At 44.2% G+C, this 20000-nt stretch overlaps 1 protein-coding gene across 4 annotated transcripts in view; it reads left to right on the top strand.

Moving 5' to 3' along the window:
- Positions 1–20000, top strand: part of LOC143296388 (putative polypeptide N-acetylgalactosaminyltransferase 9) — a 29189-nt gene that overhangs the window by 2566 nt on the left and 6623 nt on the right. The window contains exons 2-10 of one of the 4 annotated variants that reach the window (XM_076608276.1): positions 2813–3058; positions 4043–4196; positions 5807–5973; positions 8087–8182; positions 8968–9169; positions 9957–10074; positions 10851–11030; positions 13874–14008; positions 16898–16993. In XM_076608276.1, coding sequence (XP_076464391.1) covers positions 2813–3058; positions 4043–4196; positions 5807–5973; positions 8087–8182; positions 8968–9169; positions 9957–10074; positions 10851–11030; positions 13874–14008; positions 16898–16993 — 1394 coding nt within the window. Of the gene's footprint in view, positions 1–2812; positions 3059–4042; positions 4197–5806; positions 5974–8017; positions 8183–8967; positions 9170–9956; positions 10075–10850; positions 11031–13856; positions 14009–16897; positions 16994–20000 lie in introns of those variants that run through there. The other 3 variants (XM_076608275.1, XM_076608278.1, XM_076608277.1) reach the window with 3 other exon arrangements.

The raw sequence follows: 20000 nt of genomic DNA, 5'->3' as shown, positions 1-20000 counted from the left end.
CACGTGTGTGTGTGTGCGTGTGTGTGTGTGTGAACGTGAGCGCACGTATGTGTTTGTTTCTTTGATTTTTTTTTTTTTTTTTAGTTTGCTTACTATCGTTTTTCATCTATAAAGGTTAAAGGTCCCAAAAACTTTTTACAGCCATGGGGACGGAGATTTGAAATCCACAGTGTCTATGGCTCGGTATAGGAAGGCGGGGCCCAATCCTCTCCCTCCGTCCGTTCTAACCCTCCCCGATCTCAGTCAGGTACATATTCAGGCCTGGGTAGAGTGAGAAAACTCTGAGTGAAGGTGACAGGAAGGTGGCAGAATGGTAATGACTGACGCTCAGCTGCCAGTGTTGTCTTTTTTTTATGTATTTATTTGATTTTTATTATCATTATTATTAGTACTACTTCTTTTTAAAAAAAAATAAAATTATTATTTATTTATTTATTTATTTATGTACGCTTATAGTTGACTTCATCAAGTTTTTGCGACTTATACATATTATTATTAGCAGTAGTAGTTCTTTTTTTTTTTTAATGTATTTATCTATTATTTAATCACCTTTCTTTTTTTCTCAAGGCCTGACTTAGCGCGTCGGGTAACGCTGCTGGTCAGGCATCTGCTTGGCAGATGTGGTGTAGCGTATATGGATTTGTCCGAACGCATTGACGCCTCCTTGAGCTACTGAAACTGAGACTGAAACTGAAACTGCCAGTGTGGAGAGTCCGTGAGGGTGTGGGTTCGAATCCCGCCGGCTCTCGCCCTTTCTCCCAAGTTTGACTGAAAAATCGAACTGAGGGGTCTAGTCATTCGGATGAGACGACAAACCGAAGTCCCGTGTGCAGCACGACACTTGGCCGTACTGAAAAAGAACTCATGGCACCAAGAGTGTTGTCCTCTGGCAAAGTTCTGTTGAAGAAATTCTCCCTGATAGGTACACACATATATAATCATGCACTCAAGGCCTGACCAAGCGCGTTGGGTTATACTGCTGATCAGGCATCTGCGGAACAGATGTGGTGTAGCGTATATGAATTTGTCCGAACGCAGCGACGCCTTACTGAGAAACTGAAACTGAGTAAATAGTCTGTGTGGCTGGCAACATATCGGGGTAAATAAAGAAAACGGTCTTCTCGTAAAATGTTACATGTCTGAGTGTGTATGTGTGCGTGCCTGAAATCTAACTGAATGACACAGGAAACGAATGATGAGCGCCCAATGGCAGCCGAAAGTCGGCTCTACCCAGGTAGGCAGCCTGTTGTGTAAATGACTCCGTGTTTGTAAAGCGCCTAGAGCTTGGTCTCCGACCTAGGACAGGCAATATATAAGTATCCATGGCATATCATCATAACAATGCGGGAAAACCCGTTCCTTCTCACTTCCACCGAAACATTATTTCGGCATAAGTATTTCAGTGTCTAAAAGATCAATCCGTTGATAGTGGTTTATTGACTTGGACAGAAATGGACTGAAATGCGGGAGTTGGGTGGGTTTTGTTTTTGTGTGTTTGTTTTTGTTGTTGTTGTTGTTATTGTTTTGTTTGTTTTGTTTCATAATTACATGCTGTTTGAAAATACAATGTCAAAAGAGCAATGTTCAGTTAAGATATTCCCTGAAAATACTGCTCTTACATAATCTACAAGTACGTTTTAGAACGTCAAATTATCGACTGCCTGCTGAGAGAGGATGAGAATCAGCGATGGTGAAAGACTTGTAACTGAAGAATTTGATGATGAGCATCGTTACGTTTTTCAGTGTTCGCTTTTTTTTTTCTGGCTGCTTCTTCTTCTTCTTTTTTTTTTCTTTTTTTTTGTAATCTTGTTCTTTTTTTTTCTTTTCTTTTTTTTTTTTTACGAATACTGAAGTAAATTTCGGACTTTTCTTCTTCTTTTTTTTTTTGCAGACGGTCAAAAGATTTGCATGCCACACATTGTTGAGCACTAACAGTGGACCTCGCCTCTCGAAATCAATAGCTTTTCCGAGAGTGATAATGAATTCTTTTTTTAATCTGGCGATTTTGTGTAGGGCCGACAGGGAATGTGTCTAGTATTTCACAAAATTACGTCACAAGATTCTCCCCCCCCACCCCCTTTGCCGAGCCCTTAGACACAGTGTATTTGACTTCCCCACGGCTGTGAACGCGAAAGAGGACGACCAAAGGGCAGGTGGAGCTCTTATCCTTGGCTGGAAGTCCTCCTAGGAGACGGAACGCCGAAGAAAAAACCTGCACCTGCCGAGGCCGTTCTACACGTGGCAGTATCTGCACCTGTGGGACTCTGAGCGTCAGTTGACGAGAGAGTGGGGAAGGGACTGCACAACTCCTCTTCACTAAAAACAAAAAGTCACCTGTGCTGGTCAGGCATTGCAACACCTGTGGGAAGTGCTGCGCATCCAGAATCGGCCTCTTCTCCCATATGAGGACACACACCGACAGATAAGCCTGCCTGCCTACTCATCCGTCGTTCCGACGGGAGACTCCATCATTTGACTTCACAGTCATGGGTCCCGATGGCCGTAAAGAGGCTATGGGGTCTTTAACCTGTAACATTTTCATGTAACCCACGAACTGTAGAGTGGATTTTTTTTTTGTAGGTTGTGTGTGTGTGTGTGTGTGTGTGTGTGTGTGTGTGTGTGTGTGTGTGTGTGTGTGTGTGTTGTTGTTGTTGTTGTTGTTGTTGTTGAAATTCTGTTGTACACGGAGAGAGTTACCACTCTTTATTGTTTATTAATACTCTACTCCCTAGCCTCATTATTCTTTGATTTGTTTGTTTGTCTGTATGTGGTTTTTTTTCTCTTTTTTCTTTGTCTTGTCCTATCTTGACAGGGTCACCACCGGGAGACGGCCACGGGGAAGATCTCTCCATCACGATGTCACTGACGACGACATGGTCAACGACAACGGAGCAGTGTATGATGACGACAGATCTGGGGTCGTCAATGCTGGTTCAACGAAGGAGAGAGAAGAGGAAGAGGAGGAGGAGAAGGAGGAGGAGGAAGGTGTTTATGCTGACGTCACTTTTCCTTCTTACGTGGAGCGTTTGCCTGCAGGGTTCAAAGGTTGGTGGTTGTGGTGGTATGCATAATTCAGTGTGTGTGCGTGCTTTTGTGTGTTTGCTTGTCTGTCTGTTTGTTTGTGTACACGCTTGTATTATCATCATCATTAGCATTATTAGCATTGTTAGTCTTGTTTTGCCTATGTCACCTTTGTCGATGCTACGCTCATGAAGGATGTGCGTCTGTGTATTGCTTTGTTTTGTTGTCTTTGTCTGTCTGCACACACACACAAACGGAGGAAGACGCAGAGAGAGAGAGAGAGAGAGAGAGAGAGAGAGAGAGAGAGAGAGAGAACGAACAACCCTTTTTTTTTTGATTTGTTCTTGTAGTTGTTGTTTCCAAATTGTATTTCAATGTATTTACTTATCAATTCTTTTTTCTTTCTTTTTTTCTTTTTTTTAATTTTTTTTTATATCTAATCATTATTTCATTCCCATTTTTAATACCTAACAAAAGAATGTTGTGTAGGTTCTCAAGGCCTGACCAACGTGTTGGATTTACTGTGTAGGTCAGTCAGGTGTCTTCTCTTTGTTTTAAACAGATGTAGGTGTAACTCAGATACATATCGAGCAGTCCCCACGTTTTGACAATGCGTTGAAACTGAAACTATTGTCACCGCTGCTGTGTGCACATGTCAAATGATCGGTATAAGGACAAGCCCGGTGCTTTTTTTATTTTATTTTTTTTTTTTTTTTTTTTTAGAGGAAGTGTCTGGGTTTGTTCCAATGTACCGTTCATTTACTTGTGTGTGCTAGATGAATCGGTTGCATGATTAATCAGCATTGGCTTGGAATTGTCGTACCTTGTCTGTGGAGAGAGTTACCACTCTTTATTATTTGTCAATCGTTTGTTCTCCTGGCCTTATCTGCTCTTTATTCTAAGCAGATGTGGTGTAAAGATATGATAATGGAGCGGGATACCCACACGCTTTTGACAACTCCTTGAAACTGAAGCTAAAACCGTTGTTTGTTTCTCGGGGTTTTTTCCCCCCTGTCCCCAGGCAATGGGCCCGAAGGTCTGACCATCGACAAGAAGCGGCTGACCAGAGGAGAGCGGGCAGACTTCGAGGAGAAGTGGAGCAAGAACAGCTTCAACCAGTATGCTTCAGATCTCATCCCCGTCCACAGGTACCTTCCTGACTACCGCTCTCAGGCGTGAGTATGATGCTGCTGTGCCACTGTCTGGGGTCGTTGTTGTTGTTGTTGTTCTTCTTCTTCTTCTTTTTCTCCTCCTCCTCCTCACCCCCGTCCTTCTCCCTATCATCATCTTATTATTATTCTTGGCCTTGTTGTCGTTGTTGTCGTTGTCGTTGTTGTTGTTCTTCTTCTTCTACTCCTCCTCCTCATCTTCACCCCCGTCCTTCTCCCTATCATCATCTTATTATTATTCTTGGCCTTGTTGTCGTTGTTGTTGTTGTTCTTCTTCTTCTTCTTCTCCTCCTCCTCCTCATCTTCATCACCGTCCTTCTCCCATATCATCATATTATTATTCTTGGACTTGTTGTCGTTGTTGTCGTTGTTGTTGTTGTTGTTCTTCTTCTCCTCCTCCTCCTCCTCCTCTTCATCACCGTCCTTCTCCCCTATCATCATATTATTATTATTCTTGGCCTTGTTGTCGTTGTTGTTGTTGTTCTTCTTCTTCTTCTCCTCCTCCTCCTCCTCATCTTCATCCCCGTCCTTCTCCCCTATCATCTTCTTTTCTTTCTTGTTGTTGTTCTTCTTCTTCCTCTTCTCTTCTTTCTGTGTGTGTGTGTGTGTGTGTGTGTGTGTGTGTGTGTGTGTGTGTGTGTGTGTGTGTTGCATCTCCCATGTTCATTCTAATGTACGAGTGCATGACCAGTTGTTTCTTGTTTTATTGTTGTTGTTGTTTCGTTTTTTGTTGTTGTTTTTACACATGTGCATGCTTGAGAACGTTCTTGTTTCTGGCATTGCCCAACGTACGCTGACACGGATCACGGGATCTTTAACTGTGCGATCTTCTGCATGCGTGTTCACACGACAGGGTGTTCAAACACTAAGATGGGCCAGCATGTCTGCTGACCTGGGAAATGAGAAAAAAACACACCTCCACATCCCTAACCCACCGGCTGCCGTGACTGGGCTTCGAACGAACCCAGGACCCTCAGATTTGAATGTACAACGCCTAGTTTAATTAAGCACTGTGGCTGTTACGCCCCGTATGCACACAGGGGATTCCTCAGCAGGCAACGTTCCACAGCTGTTTTACAGGGAACAAGTAGAGGAAGCGGCACATCACATGCATATAACCTTTTACATTGAGACGAGCTGTGTTATGAACATAGACTTACTGAACAGAGGGAGAGAGAGAGTGAGTGAGTGAGTGAGTGAGTGAATGTGTGTGTGTGTGTGTGTGTGTGTGTGTGTGTGTGTGTGTGTGTGTGTAAGTGAATGTGTGTGTGTGTTTGTGTGAGTGAATGAGTAAGTGAATGTGTGTGTGTGTGTGTGTTTGTGAGTGTGTGTGTGTGTGAATGAGTAAGTGAATTGTGTGTGTGTGTGTGTGTGTGTGTGTGTGTGTGTGTGTGTGTCCGCTAGAAAAAACAAACAAACCAAAAGCAACAACAACAACGTTATTGACATGTAAATACAGTTAAACAAGTGTGTGAACGTGCGCGCGCGCGCGCGCGCGTGTGTGTGTGTGTGTGAATATGTGTACGTGTGTATATGCACGCGCGTATGTTCGTGCGCGTGTGTATATGCATGTGTGTATGCGTGCGTATGTGTTCGCCGGATACCCTGTGGTGCAGGTGCCGGGAGAAGCGGTACCCTGCGGGGTTGGGGCGGGTGAGCGTGGTGATGGTGTTTCACAACGAGGCCTGGTCCGTGCTGCTCCGCTCCGTGCACAGTGTGCTGGACAGGACCCCGCCACGGCTTCTGCTGCACGTGGTCCTCGTGGATGACTTCTCCTCCATGGGTTAGCTGTAGACTATTTTGTGCTATGCAGTGCGATGCGTTGCCGTGCGATGCGATACGATGCGACACGATACGATACGATGCGATACAACACGATATAAATACGAGATAATGCAATTCGATACGATACGATATGAGACGAGACAATACGATACGATATGATACGATATAATGCTATATATAATACGATAGGATACGATACGATATCATACGATACAATGCTATTATAATACGATACGATACGATGCGATACGATACGATATTACGCGATACGATTCAAGTTGAGACGAGACGATACGATAGGATACGATACGATACGATATGATGGTATACAATACGATACGATATGATACGATACGCGATATGAGACGAGACCAGACGATACGATACGATACGAGACGAGACGATACGATACGATACGATACGATGCGATACGATGCGATGCAATGCTGTACAATACGATACGATACGATATGAGACGAGACAATACAAGACAATACGATGTGATGTTACGCGATACGATACAAGTTGAGACGAGACGATGCGAGACGATACGATACGATATGACACGAAATGATACGAAATGATATGAAGTGATACGATGCGAGACGAGACGATAAGGGACAAGATGAGGCGAGGCGAAACGAGGCGATCCAAAACGATACAATACGAGACGATGCGAGACAAGACGAGAAGAGACGATACGATACAATATGAAACGACACGACATGTGTAGACCATTTTGCGATACGACACAAATGCGATACGATGCGACACAATACAATACAATGCAATACAATACAATACAACTTAAGTCGTCCACCCAAATTGAAATCAATTGTGCATCCACTCGCTCGTCTCTCACTCACTTCCAATCTCAATATTTTGACTGATCATGGGTAGTGCATGATTCATACAGAAAATTACACACATTGTATTGACAGGAACCATTTCTATGTGCAAAAGTCTTGTACATGGTCTCTACAATGATTGGTCATTCATAATGAGAACAAAACTCGTGTAAATCATAGACAAAGTCAGAGGTCAAAGGTCATGGTCAAGGCCCACAACATGACATATTGAGAAACATGTAGTCATGACAGAGCTTGGGTATTTCGTCCAACTTTCATTAAGCATGGTATTGTGAATTGTTTTGGACGAAACACAAATCTAGAAGGTCAAGGTCACATGAAAAGATGTCGTTTCCCTCCCAGATATGCTATGCAGTGTTGTTTGGATTAAGTGGCCATCACACACGACTCATAAAAGTCTTGCCTCATTCTTTGTTGTTATTGTGATTTTGATGATAATGATGATTATGATGATGATTATTCGTAATGTTTTAACTGTTTGTCGTCGTCGTCGTTGTGTTGTTCTCCTTCTTTCTTTCTTTCTTTCTTTCTTTCTTTCTTTCTTTCTCCTTCTTCACGTCTTCCTACTCCTCTTCCTTCTGCTTCGTGTATTTCTTTTATATGTATATAATTGACTGATATGAGAAACACGAGTAACCGCAAGTAATCGAGGAGGGTTTGGGGGTTGGGGGGGAGGAGGTATTAAAAAAATTATAAAAAAAAAACAAACAAAAAAAAACCCACCTCACTACCCGTTGGTTAAAGATTCATTAATTGAAAACCTAATCTGCTGTGCACTGATAATTTTATTTAATGTGAAGAAATTTAAAAAAAAAAAAAAGTGCTTTGCCATTGACACAATCCATTTTTGTCTTGCTTGTAAGTCCTCATCACAGTGCAGTGTCTTCTAGTTTTTTTCGTTTTATTGTTTTTTGGGGTTTTTTTTGTGTTTGGGGGGGGGTTTTGGTGTGTGTGTTTTTTTTTTTTTTTTTTTTTTTTTTTTTTTTTTTTTTGTAACCCTTTTCTTTTCAATTTGATTTTCATTGCGTGCTAAGAAGGCAGAGCGCATTCAAATACCCAATATGATCATTATTATTATTATCATCATTATCATTATTATCATCATAATAATCATCATCATTGGTATTATTATTATCATCATTATTACCATCTGAAAAGTAACATCGATACCAGAGCACCTGAAACGGCCACTGGACAAATACTTTCACGGTCATCCCAAAGTGAGAATCATCCGCTCTCCAGAGAGAGGGGGGCTAATCAAGGCCAGGTTACGGGGATTCAACGCCACGACGAGTGAAGTGGTTGTCTTCCTTGATTCGCACATCGAGTGCACTGAAGGTAAAAAGATGTGTGTGTGTGTGTGTGTGTGTGTGTGTGCTCGCGTTTGTGTCTATGCATGTGCATGTATATGTGTGTGTGTGCATGCGTGAGGGGTTAGAGGGTGTGTATGCGCGTGCGTGCATGTGTGTGCGTGTGCGTGCGTGCGTGCGTGCGTGCGGGCGTGCGTACGTCTGTGTGTGTGTGTGTGTGTGTGTGTGTGTGACACCATGAATGTTGACATGAAGACAAAAACCGTGAAGACTGATCTATACATGCTTCAAAAATCTGCTTTTAATGTCGTTGTAGTAATACTAATGATTACAATAACAATGATGATAATGATAACAATGATAGTGATAATAATAATTTTAAAAAAATTAAAAACAGAAGAAGAAAAAGATGAAGAAAGATGATGATAATGCCGAGAAGAAGAAAACAAAGTTTTGTTTATTCATTTTTGTAGTTTCTGTTTTACCCTCTTTTTTTATTCTTTTTTTAAAATAAAAAATCATAACCTAAAATCAAATTTTTACACGATACATTATTGTATAAAATATTCAGAACTAATATTGACAAATAGACATTATTTAGTCATTATCTAGTATCAATGTCAAACTGACGTACATTTGTTTGATCATTTAGTATCAACATGGAACGTGCATTATTATTATTATTATTATTATTATTATTTAGTTATTATTATTATTTAGTTGTTGTTGTAATTATTATTATTATTATTATTTAGTTATTATTCAGTATTAATCGATATTCAAACGTGATGTGACCGACGGCCGGACACTCAGGGTGGGCGGAGCCACTGCTGTCAATCATCCGTGACGACGAGCGCACAGTGCCCTTTCCGCTGGTGGACCACGTCGTGTCGGGCAACCTGGCTTACCTCCCCAACCAGGCCTCTCCGCATGGCGGCCTCGGCCTCAATACCTTCACCTTCCGGTGGACCACCCGCCTGCGGAGACCCCGCCTTGCGGAGACTGAGCCCATGCCGTGAGTCTGTCTGTCCTTATGACTATGACCCCCACGCGGTGTTTTCCGTGACTGATTGATACGATATGAGAAGAGACAATACGATACGATACGATACGATACGATACGATACGATGCTGTACAATACAATACGATACGATTCTATACAATACGATACGATATGATATGATGCTATACAACACGAGACGATACCATATGATACGATACCATACCATATACGATACGATACGATACGATACGATACGATACAATACGATACGATACCATATGATACGATATGATACGATGCTATACAACACGATACGATACCATATGATATGATACCATACCATATACGATGCGATACGATACAATACGATACGATACCATATGATACGATACGATACGATGCTATACAATACGATACGATACCATATGACACGATACGATACGATACCATATGACACGATACGATACGATACGATACGATACGATACGATGATATACAATACGATACGATACGACACGATGCTATACAATACAATACGATACGATACGATATGAATCAATCAATGTTTTCCGTGCAGGCAGATCCGTGGCTTGACCGGCTGGGTTTGCTCCAATGTACCCTATATTTACCCGTGTGCTAGCTGAATACGTAGCACAAGCAGCGTTGACTTTGAGTACAGGGAGACAGTTACCACTCTTCACACACACACACACACACACACACACACACACACACACAGAGATATATATGTGTGTGTGTGTGCGTGCGTGCGTGCGTGTGTGTGTGTGTGTGATACAGGTCGCCGACCATGCCTGGGGGTCTGTTCGCCATCTCCAGGAAGTGGTTCAGGGAGCTGGGCATGTATGATCCCCACCTGGACTTCTGGGGCGGGGAAAACCTGGAGCTGTCCTTCAAGGTGTGGAGCACTTCTTTCCTTCTGGTTTCCTTTCTTTTCTCGTTTCTTTCTTTCTTTCTTTCTTTCTTTCTCTTTCTTTCTTTCTTTCCGAGTGTTCTTTTTTTTCTTCTTCTTTTTCTGTTTCTTTACTTGTCTTCCTTGGTTCGAAAATGTGGTGTGGTGTGGTGTGGTGTGTGTGTGTGTGTGTGTGTGTGTGTGTGTGTGTGTGTGTGTGTGTGTGTAGATAGATAGATATATAGATAGATTATATGTGACAGTTTTGTGTTTAACCGGTTGGACATTCTGTGTAGTTGGACAATCCTGGTATGCCCATGTGCGGTCCGCTGGACAAAAACAAATGATAATAATGATGATAATAATAATAACAATAATAACGAGAAGAAGAAGAAAGAGAAAATGGTTTCTCCACAACAATGGGAAGTCACGTACAGTCTATTGTGAAGTACTATGACTGAAAATAGGAGGCCACACTGCACTGGGGGTTAGTTGGCCTTTGGGAACTATCCCTGCGCCGACTGTCCTAAAAACCATTTTGGCCGAGTGAGTGGGAATATCTCTTGCGCAAGACACTCTCCACTGTAATCAAATTCTAGCCCAGATAGTCTGGACAGCAGTTGCCTCCAATGCTGTTCTGATAGTCATAGTCGAACACGACTATCATGCATATCATACAACAACAACAATAATAATGATAATAATAATAACGTGTTTGTGTGTGTGTGTGTGTGTGTGTGTGTGTGTGTGTGTGTGTGTGTGTGTGTGTGTGTGTGCGGCAGGTGTGGCAGTGCGGGGGACGGGTGGTGGCGGCGCAGTGCTCGCATGTGGGCCACCTGTACCGGACCCACAGCCCCATCCGCTGGCCCCGACCCCTAGGGGTTCGAAACTACGTGAGGGTGGCCCTGGTCTGGATGGACCGCTACAGCCACCACTACCTGGAGAGGATCCGATACCGGCTGGTCAGTGTGTCTGTGTTTGAGTCACAGATTGACATGTGCTTACATTAGGGCCAACAGCAAAGTGAAAGCTGTATGGTCAATGGTTTCTCCATTTTATATGAATGATAGTCAGTCGTTTTCGAAAATACCCAGCATGCATCAACCACGACAGAATCATCGGCAAGTCGATGTTGGTCGTGTAACGGAAAGTAAGGAAGAAAAAAGAACTTGTGTGGCTCATCAGAGCATACAACCCCCATCCCCAACCCCACCCCTACACCCCACCACACACCCTACAGCCACCCCACCCCTCGATCCCCTCCTTACAGCCTCCACCACCCACCCCCTCGCTCCCCCTCTTACCGCCCCCCGCAACACACACACATACACACTCACCCCCACACCACAGTGTATGTATGTAGGTATGATAGTCGTGTCCGACTATGACCATCAGAACAGCAGAGGAGGTAAGTGCTGTCCCGACTATCTGATATAGAAATTGACTATAGTGGAGAGTGTCTGTCTTGCCTGAGTAACATCCCCACTCTCTTGGCCAAGAGGGTTTTTGGACAGTCGGCGTTGAGATGGTTCCCAAAGGTCAGCTAGTCCCCAAGGCTGCAGCATTAAATTCTCCATTACAGTGGGAAGTCATACGTTAGTCTTTTCTGAAGGATTATGTCTCGCAAACTAGGAGGCAAGATTGCACTGGCTCTTAGTGCTGCAGCCTTGGGGGGCTAGTTGGCCTTTGGGAACCATCCCAGGCGCCGACTGTCCTACAACCCTCTTAGCCGAGAGAGTGGGTATCTAACTTGGGCAAGACATTCTCCACAATAATCAAATTCTAGCCCAGATAGCTGGGACAGCAGTTACCTCCTCTGCTGTTCTGATGGTGACCAGTCGGACACGATTGACTATCATACATACACACACAGTGGTGTGGGAGTGAGTTTGTGTGTGGGTGTGAGGGGCGGCGGGGGTTGGGGCGGGGGAGCGGTTGGGCTCTAAGGTGTGTGGTGGGGTGGAGGGGTGGAGGTGGGAGGGGGGAGTTGCATGCTCCGATGGGCCACACAAGTTGCAGTTTAGTCCAGTGTAATTTGATTATGGATGTGCCTGAAAGAGGCACGTTGGTAGCGAGGACTGATGTTTTGTTTGTGTTTGCTTTTATCTGGGTTACGTTGGGCCCTTGGAGCAGAATCAGTACCAGATTTAGTACTAGATTTAGTAGTAGTAGTAGTAGGGGCACACGTGCGTACTCACACAGTTTCAATCTCACAATGAGAACAGGCAAGATTTTTAGCTCGTACTCACACAGTTTCAATCTCACAATGAGAACAGGCAAGATTTTTAGCTCGTACTCACACAGTTTCAATCTCACAATGAGAACAGGCAAGATTTTTAGCTCGTACTCACACAGTTTCAATCTCACAATGAGAACAGGCAAGATTTTTAGCGTTCTCTCCCCAATGAACTGCATCTTTTGGGTTATGCACGATTTCATTATCAACACTGAATATGCACTAAATGATATATTCATATTTAAAAAAATGGAAATCTTCATTACAACAGACCTTTTGAAGTGCCATGCGTTCAGCTGCGTGCTTTACGAGTCTACAAATTTGGAGTTTACTTCTTTTTTTTTCTTTTTTTGTTTGTTCAATATTATTATTTTTTGTTCAGTTTTTTAAAAGTATTTTTCATTGCAAAATATGAATTCATAATGATCAGTTTGGGACAGAGTTTCTCATTCCGGTATAATACACGTTAGGCTTTTAATGAATCTTTTTCTTTTTTTTTACTTAATGTTAGTTAGTATAGTATGCTGTGTTTTTAATATTGTATCTACCGTTTCAGGATTTATTATAATGAATTTGTGGTAGTATCTATTATTCTGAAATCGTGTTTCTTAAGATACATGCTATTTTCAACATACCTTTTTATTGCATAGTAAAACAGGCCACTGTGTTTTATTGCTTTTGTGCATGTATATTCAACATGATATTTTTTGTTTGTTTTTCTTTTAACCTTTTGGTCTAGCCTTTGTCATGTGGTCTGCAAGATTGTCAGATGCGACTGACGAGTCTGTGAATGTGCAAGTCCTTTCTAACTGGATGAATAAAGATGCATTATATTGTGTTATCTTATGTTGGGTTGGGTTGTATAGTATAGTATAGTATAGTATAGTATGGTACAGTATAGTATGGTATAGTATAGTATAGTGTCGTGTCGTGTCGTGTCGTGTCGTGTTGTGTCGTGTCTTGTCGTGTCGTGTCGTGTCGTCTTGTATAGCATAGCATAGCATAGCATAGCATAACATATCATAGAGTGGTGTGGTGTGGTGTGGTGTGGTATAGTATTGTACAGTATTGTATTGCATTGTATTGTATTTTGTATAACATTGCATTATATTGCATTGCATTGCATTGTATCGTCTTGTATAGCATAGCATAGCATAGTATGGTGTGGTGTGGTGTGGTACTGTACTGTAATGTACTGTAATGTACTGTACTGTACTGTAATGTAATGTATTGCATTGTATTGTATTGTACTGTATTGCATTGCATTGCATTGTACTGTATTGCATATTATTGCATTGCATTGCATTGTGTCGTATAGCATAGCATAGTATGGTGTGGTGTGGTATAGTATTGTACTGTACTGTATTGTATTGCATTGCATTGTATTGTACTGTATTGTACTTTATTGCATACTATTGCATTAGATTACATTACAGTGCAGTGCACTGTATTGTACTGTACTGTACTGTTTTGTAGTGTAGTGTACTGCACTGCACTGCACTGCACTGCACTGTACTGCACTGCATTGCATTGTATTGTAATCTGCGTTGAGACCCGTACTGTCGGCAGGGAGATTACGGGGACATCTCCGACCGAGTGGCCATACGGCAGAGGCTGCAGTGCCGACCCTTCAGCTGGTACGTGGACAACGTCTACCCTGAACTGAGGGACCAGATGGTCACCAGGGCCACCTATGCCGGTCAGGTCAGTCAGTGTGTGTGGGGTGTGGGGTGTGGGGTGAGGTGGTGTGTTTGTGTATGTGTGTGTGTGGAGTCGTGTGGTGTGATGTGTTGTGTTGTGTTGTGTGTGTGGTGTGGTGTGGTATGTTGTGCTGTGTTGTGGTCTGTGTGTGTGTGTGAGTGTGTTCTTTTGAGGTGTGGAGTGGTATGGTGTGTTGTGTTGCGTTGTTGTTGTTGTGCGTGCGTGTGTGTGTGTGTGTGTGTGTGTGTGTGTGTGTGTGGTGTTGTTTTGTGTTGTGGCGTGTGTGCTGTGTGTGTGTGTGTGTGTGTGTGTGTGTGTGTGTGTGTGTTGTATTGTGTTATGTTTGTGTGTGCGTGTGTGTGTGTGTGTGTGTGTTGTGTCGTGTCGTGTAGGGCTGTGCGTGTGCGTGTGTGTGTGTGTGTGTGTGTGTGTGTGTGTGTGTGTGTGTCTTTGCCACCTACGTCAGCCAGATAAGTCAGTGGATTAAGAGTGGAAAAGTTCCCCCCAGATCTCCCAGGTATTAAATAGATATGCAGTTCTGCGAGTGTCTGGAACCCGTTCTAATGTATACGCATGCAAAAGATCACCATACATAAGGGGTTTATTATCCCGTAATCAATGAATATGACTGCCAGTATGGCGGGGTGAAAACGTTCATACGCATAGAAACCCACTCATGGTGTGTGCGAGAGAACATGGGAAAAAAAAAACGAAGAAGTCTGTGATGAATGCTTCTGGCTGCACGTCAATGTTGTTTCATTGCCTGTTGAGTGCTGTTCATCAGAACACTATCGCCTTTCCGGTGTCACAGCCTCAAACTACCCCCCCCCCCCCACCCTGTTGGGTTTTACCCCGGGGACATTCTGGGCTAGCCACGACCCCCCTCCTCCCCCGGGGGTTGGGGGTCATTTGTAGCTAGTCAGGATCGACCCACCCCACCCCTACCCCCTTTGTCGGAAAATTAGCCTAACCTATTTCTACGTGTGTGTGTGTGTGTGTGTGTGTGTGTGTGTTGTGTTGTGCTGTGCTGTGCTGTGCTGTGCTGTGTTGTGCTGTGTTGTGCTGTGCTGTACTGTACTGTGCTGTGCTGTGCTGTGCTGTGCTGTGCTGTGCTGTGCTGTGCTGTGCTGTGCTGTGCTGTGCTGTGCTGTGCTGTGCTGTGCTGTGCTGTACTGTACTGTGCTGTGCTGTGCTGTGCTGTGCTGTGCTGTGCTGTGCTGTGCTGTGCTGTGCTGTGCTGTGCTGTACTGTGCTGTGCTGTGCTGTGCTGTGCTGTATGTGTTTGCACCACCATAGCAGTCCGACTGACGTTAATCAAGATATTGAAAAGGGAAATGTGCGGGGGGCGAGGGGTTGTTTTGGGGCTGGCTTTTACTGAACCTCCCCCCCCCCGCCCCACCGCACCCCCTCTTCCACACACACACACACACAATCATCCCCACGCCCCCACCCCTGCTGTCTATTACAACTTAACAGAAGCACAACATGATACTTCCCAAGTGTCCCCCCCCCCCCCAGATGTAACGTAAACCATTAATTTTGCATTTATTCATTTCTGAAACACACGATTTTATCGGATGCAATGTGAAGGTTTGGTTTTTTTTTACTTTATACTTGTTGAAATAGCTTTCATTGGTACTCTCGGGAACCACGTGACCATTCTCACCCGTGCTAGTGATTGGAAATTGGTGTGTGGCATGCACACAGACAGTCAGATCGTAAGTTGCATCCCGTACATCTGTGTTATCTCCAGCGTCAGAGCTCTGCTGTGACGCCTCACTAGGAAACCTGCCGTCCTGTATGTGTCCACATGTTGCATACGCTTTTGAGTCTGGTCTGCAGCAGTTGAGAGACTTTCCAGTGTGTGCTTTATTTCTGAGGCACTGGTGACTTGTGTTTTTTGTTTGTTTGTTTTTGTTTTGTTTTTGGTGTGTGTGTGTGTGTGTGTGTGTGTGTGTGTGTGTAATGAAGATACGGATGCTTTGCGGCCTGTTCGGTTGAAGGCTCTGCTCTTGATGTCATCAGTGTGATTAATTAAAATACTGTGCAGTAACCCCTCCCCAACCCTCCCCCAAACAACAACAAAACAAACAGAAAGGAAGCAAACGTGGGGGAGTTCTTCTTTGATAGCCTGTACTGATTCAGTCAGACTTTACACCTGGGGAGGAGGTGGGGGATGGGTTGTTGTTTTTTTGCGGGGGGGGCGGGGGGGGGGCATTTCAAGCGAACCAAGAATGCCTTCCCTCCCCCCACCCACCCTACCCCCGATATCCATTGATTAAGAAGAAGTCCAACAAGGAGGGGGTCAGTTCTGACTAGTTGAAGTTTATACCCCTGGGAGATCATTCATTCCAGGCTAGGTTACATTGACCCTGGGGTTAATTTTAACTAGCATGATTTGACCCCGGGGTACAAAACCAGGGAGGGGGGGGGGGTGTTGTTTCGAATAAGCTGCTACACCGGGCAGGGCATCACAGAGGTGTGGTTCCATCCATCACTATATTAATTAAGGTTTCTGTTATTTCTGTTGTTGGAGAAAAATTGTCTTCATGCGAACATGGTGAACATGGTGTGTGTGTGTGTGTGTGTGTGTGTGTGTGTGTGTGTGTGTGTGTGTGTGTGGTGTGCGTGTCTGTGTGTGTCTATGTGTCTGTGTGTGTGTGTGTGTGTGTGCGTGTGTCGTGTGTGTGTTGTGTTGTGTTGTGTTCTATGTGTTTGCACCACTATAGCAGTCCGAATGACGATTAAAACATAACCTTTCATCAAAATATGCATAATTATGTAAACTCAATCGAAAAGGTTAATGTTGAATAGGGAAGAAACCCACACACCCTGCAGACTGAAACATGATATCTATAAACATCACGTGCTGACCACTCTTTGTCCGGACAGTTTCAGCACGTGCACAGCGGCCTGTGTCTGGACAGGATAGACCCTCACCGTGACGTGCCCGGTCTCTACTCCTGTCATCAGCTGGGTGGGAACCAGGTCTGCCTCTTTCCTTTCCTCTTCCAGCAGTCTCCGTTGCAATGGAAAACCATTTACAGCTTAGTCTTTTGTGAAGGACGATGACTCTCAAACTTAAGAGGCAAAATTCCACTGCCGCTTAGTGCTGCAGCCTTGGGGGGCAAGTTGGCCTTTGGGAATCATCCCAACGCCGACTGTCCTAAAGCACTCTTGGCCGAGAGAGTGGGGGTGCAGCTTGGTCAAGACACTCTTCACTATAATCAAATTCTAGCCCAGAATGCCTCCTCCTCTGCTGTTCTGGTGGTCATTGTCGGACACGACGGACAATCACACAGCATAACTGAATAAGGAGATTTACACTACGACCCGTACTCTATGTGGACGTATTTGTATCAGAATCGTATTCGCGGTCATCTGTTTTGGCCTGTTTACACCAGCATAACCCTTTCACCGCCAAGCTCGCATTTATGCACAGGCGTGGTAGAGGACCCATGTCACTGAAAGGTGACCATTCATTGGTCTGTTATCCATGAACCTACTGCTCTTAATGTTCGGTGGTAGGATAGGCCATATTTTCTATGCATAGCAGGGGGGGGGGGGAATCCCCAGCTATTCTCAGCCACTGTCTTTTCTGTGTTTATATCACAAGGGAATTTTGTACTCTAAATTGACTGGCGGTGAAAGGGTTAAAGAAGGCCTCTGGAAAGTCAATTACAGAAGTCTCCTCACAGGTCAGCTGGAATGTTGTCCGCACCAGACTTCGTCGCGAGGAAGTCTAGAGTCTGGTTCGGTTCGATTCGGATGTGTGCGGGTCGGAGTGTAGTGCAAACACGTGAATTCGCTTGAGACCCGAGTCTTCTTTGCTGTCTGTCTGCGAGACATTATGGGCCACAATGACAAAATAAATGAATGAATAAATAAATAAATAGATTAAGGAAATTAAAAAAAGGAATAAAAATACAAGGAAAAAAGCTTTTGAACGTCCTCTAGCAATCATAATTCAAAGCGACCAGTGCTGTTCTCACGCAGGGTGGTACTGGAGAGTGGTTCCATACTTCGATTGGAAGCGTATACGGATTTGACCGAACGCAGTGACGCCTCCTTGAGCTACTGATACTGATACTGATACTGACTGGAGTTCGTCAGGTCTGCCTTCTGTCTCCCACACTGTTCAACTTTTTCCGCGACCACACCATGACTGGCGCATTTGAAAATGAGATCAGCACAGCCAGCATCGGAGGAGGAATCATCACCAATCTTCGCTTTGTAAGGCTGGCCTGGCTGGCTGTGGGCGAGAACTCTCCGACATTGTTAAAAAGACTGTTTGAAACATTGACAAGATGTGGCATGGAAATCAGCGCCTATAGGATTAACCAAAAGACTGATCGCCAGCCACACCGCCACTGTTACTGCTGATGTAACTGTTCATGGACTAAGCTAGGAAGTGTTGAACAATTCTTCTTCTTCTTCTTCTTCTGCGTTAGTGGGCTGCAACTCCTACGTTCACTCAAATGTACACGAGTGGGCTTTTACGTGTGTGGCCGTTTTTACTCCGCCATGTAGGCAGCCATACTCCGCTTTCAGGGGTGTGCATGCTGGGTATGTTCTTGTTTCCATAACCCACCGAACGCTGACATGGATTACGGGATCTTTAACGTGCGTATTTGATCTTCTGCTTGCGTATACACACGAAGGGGGTTTAGGCACAAGCAGGTCTGCACATATGTTGACCCGGGAGATCGGAAAAATCTCCATCCTTTACCCACCAGGCACCGTTACCGAGATTCGAACCTGGGACCCTCAGATTGAAAGTCCAACGCTTTAACCGCTCGGCTATTGCGCCCGTCGAACAATTCACTTACCTGGGATCCATCATTCGCAATGAAGAATCCAAACCAGAAATCGTCTTAAGGGTAGCAAAAACAACATCAACACTGTCCAGACTATAACCTGTATGGACAGACAGTATCTCGATAAAACACCACAGGATATCCGTGCACTGGTATTTTCCTCTTCCTGTGTGAACCCTCACGGCGGATTTGGAAAGAAGAATCCAAGCGATGGAAATGAGGTGTTACAAAGCACCAGGCACGCTACGCTGAACGTTTCACCAATGAATAGGTGCGGCGCAAAATCATGAAGAAAAAAAACCACTGGACCACATGAAGATTTCCTGACATAAGTTCTGAGAAGAAAAGAGAGCTAGGTTGGTATGGCCATGTAACAAGAACAGATCCACTGGCGGTGGACAGAGCTGTGGAGAGTACCGGACACATCTGTCTGCAACGCAGTGCACGAGTTCTGTCCCCTGATGACCTGTACAAAGTCGTCAGTTTGGCACCAGGGTGTCAGAATCAAACTCACACTGTACAAGAACGCAGTGCACGAAAAACGTTGCTGGCACCCATTTCTGGGACGTTTCTCATGCTGACCGAAGCATTGGTCTTCGGGACGTTCTTGAAAATTTCGGACAGGAATGGACTATATAACGCTGGAGTACTGGCAAGTGATGGATCACAAAGATGATAAATGCTTCGTTTTGGACATGGATTGAAAAAGGCAAGGAGAAATGGAATGAAATTGAATCGGAACATATCCAATGCCCCCCCCCCCCCCCCCCCACCCCCTCCCCTTCACGGAACCGCTGAGGAAAGCAGACCAGAGGAAGACAGGAAAAAAAAACCCGAGGGATTAACAACATGGCGGAATGGAAAACCATTTGCAGACACGTAGTCTTTGACAGACATCCAATCTGGAGGAATCAGTGATCAGTTCTTGTGTGAGGCACCCCATTGACTCTCCACAGAGTTCGGTGAGAAAAAAAGGAGAAGAAGAAGTCGATGAAGAGGGAGAAGAAGAAAAATGAGAAGATTTCTAAAGCACAAAACAATAGAACACTGTGCGCTTAAACTGCGTAGTGTATGTCTTCTTTCGTCCCTAAAATGGCCGATCAGACAGCAATATTGAGACTGATGACAAAAAAGACATCTTTCTATTGCAATGTCTCTGAGTGTAAAGCGTTCAATGA

The sequence above is a fragment of the Babylonia areolata genome, chromosome 21 (genome assembly GCF_041734735.1).
Source record: "Babylonia areolata isolate BAREFJ2019XMU chromosome 21, ASM4173473v1, whole genome shotgun sequence".
Lineage (NCBI taxonomy): Eukaryota > Metazoa > Mollusca > Gastropoda > Neogastropoda > Buccinidae > Babylonia > Babylonia areolata.
Note: the sequence above shows the minus strand (reverse complement) of the source record. Positions and strands in the feature narration are given on the sequence as shown.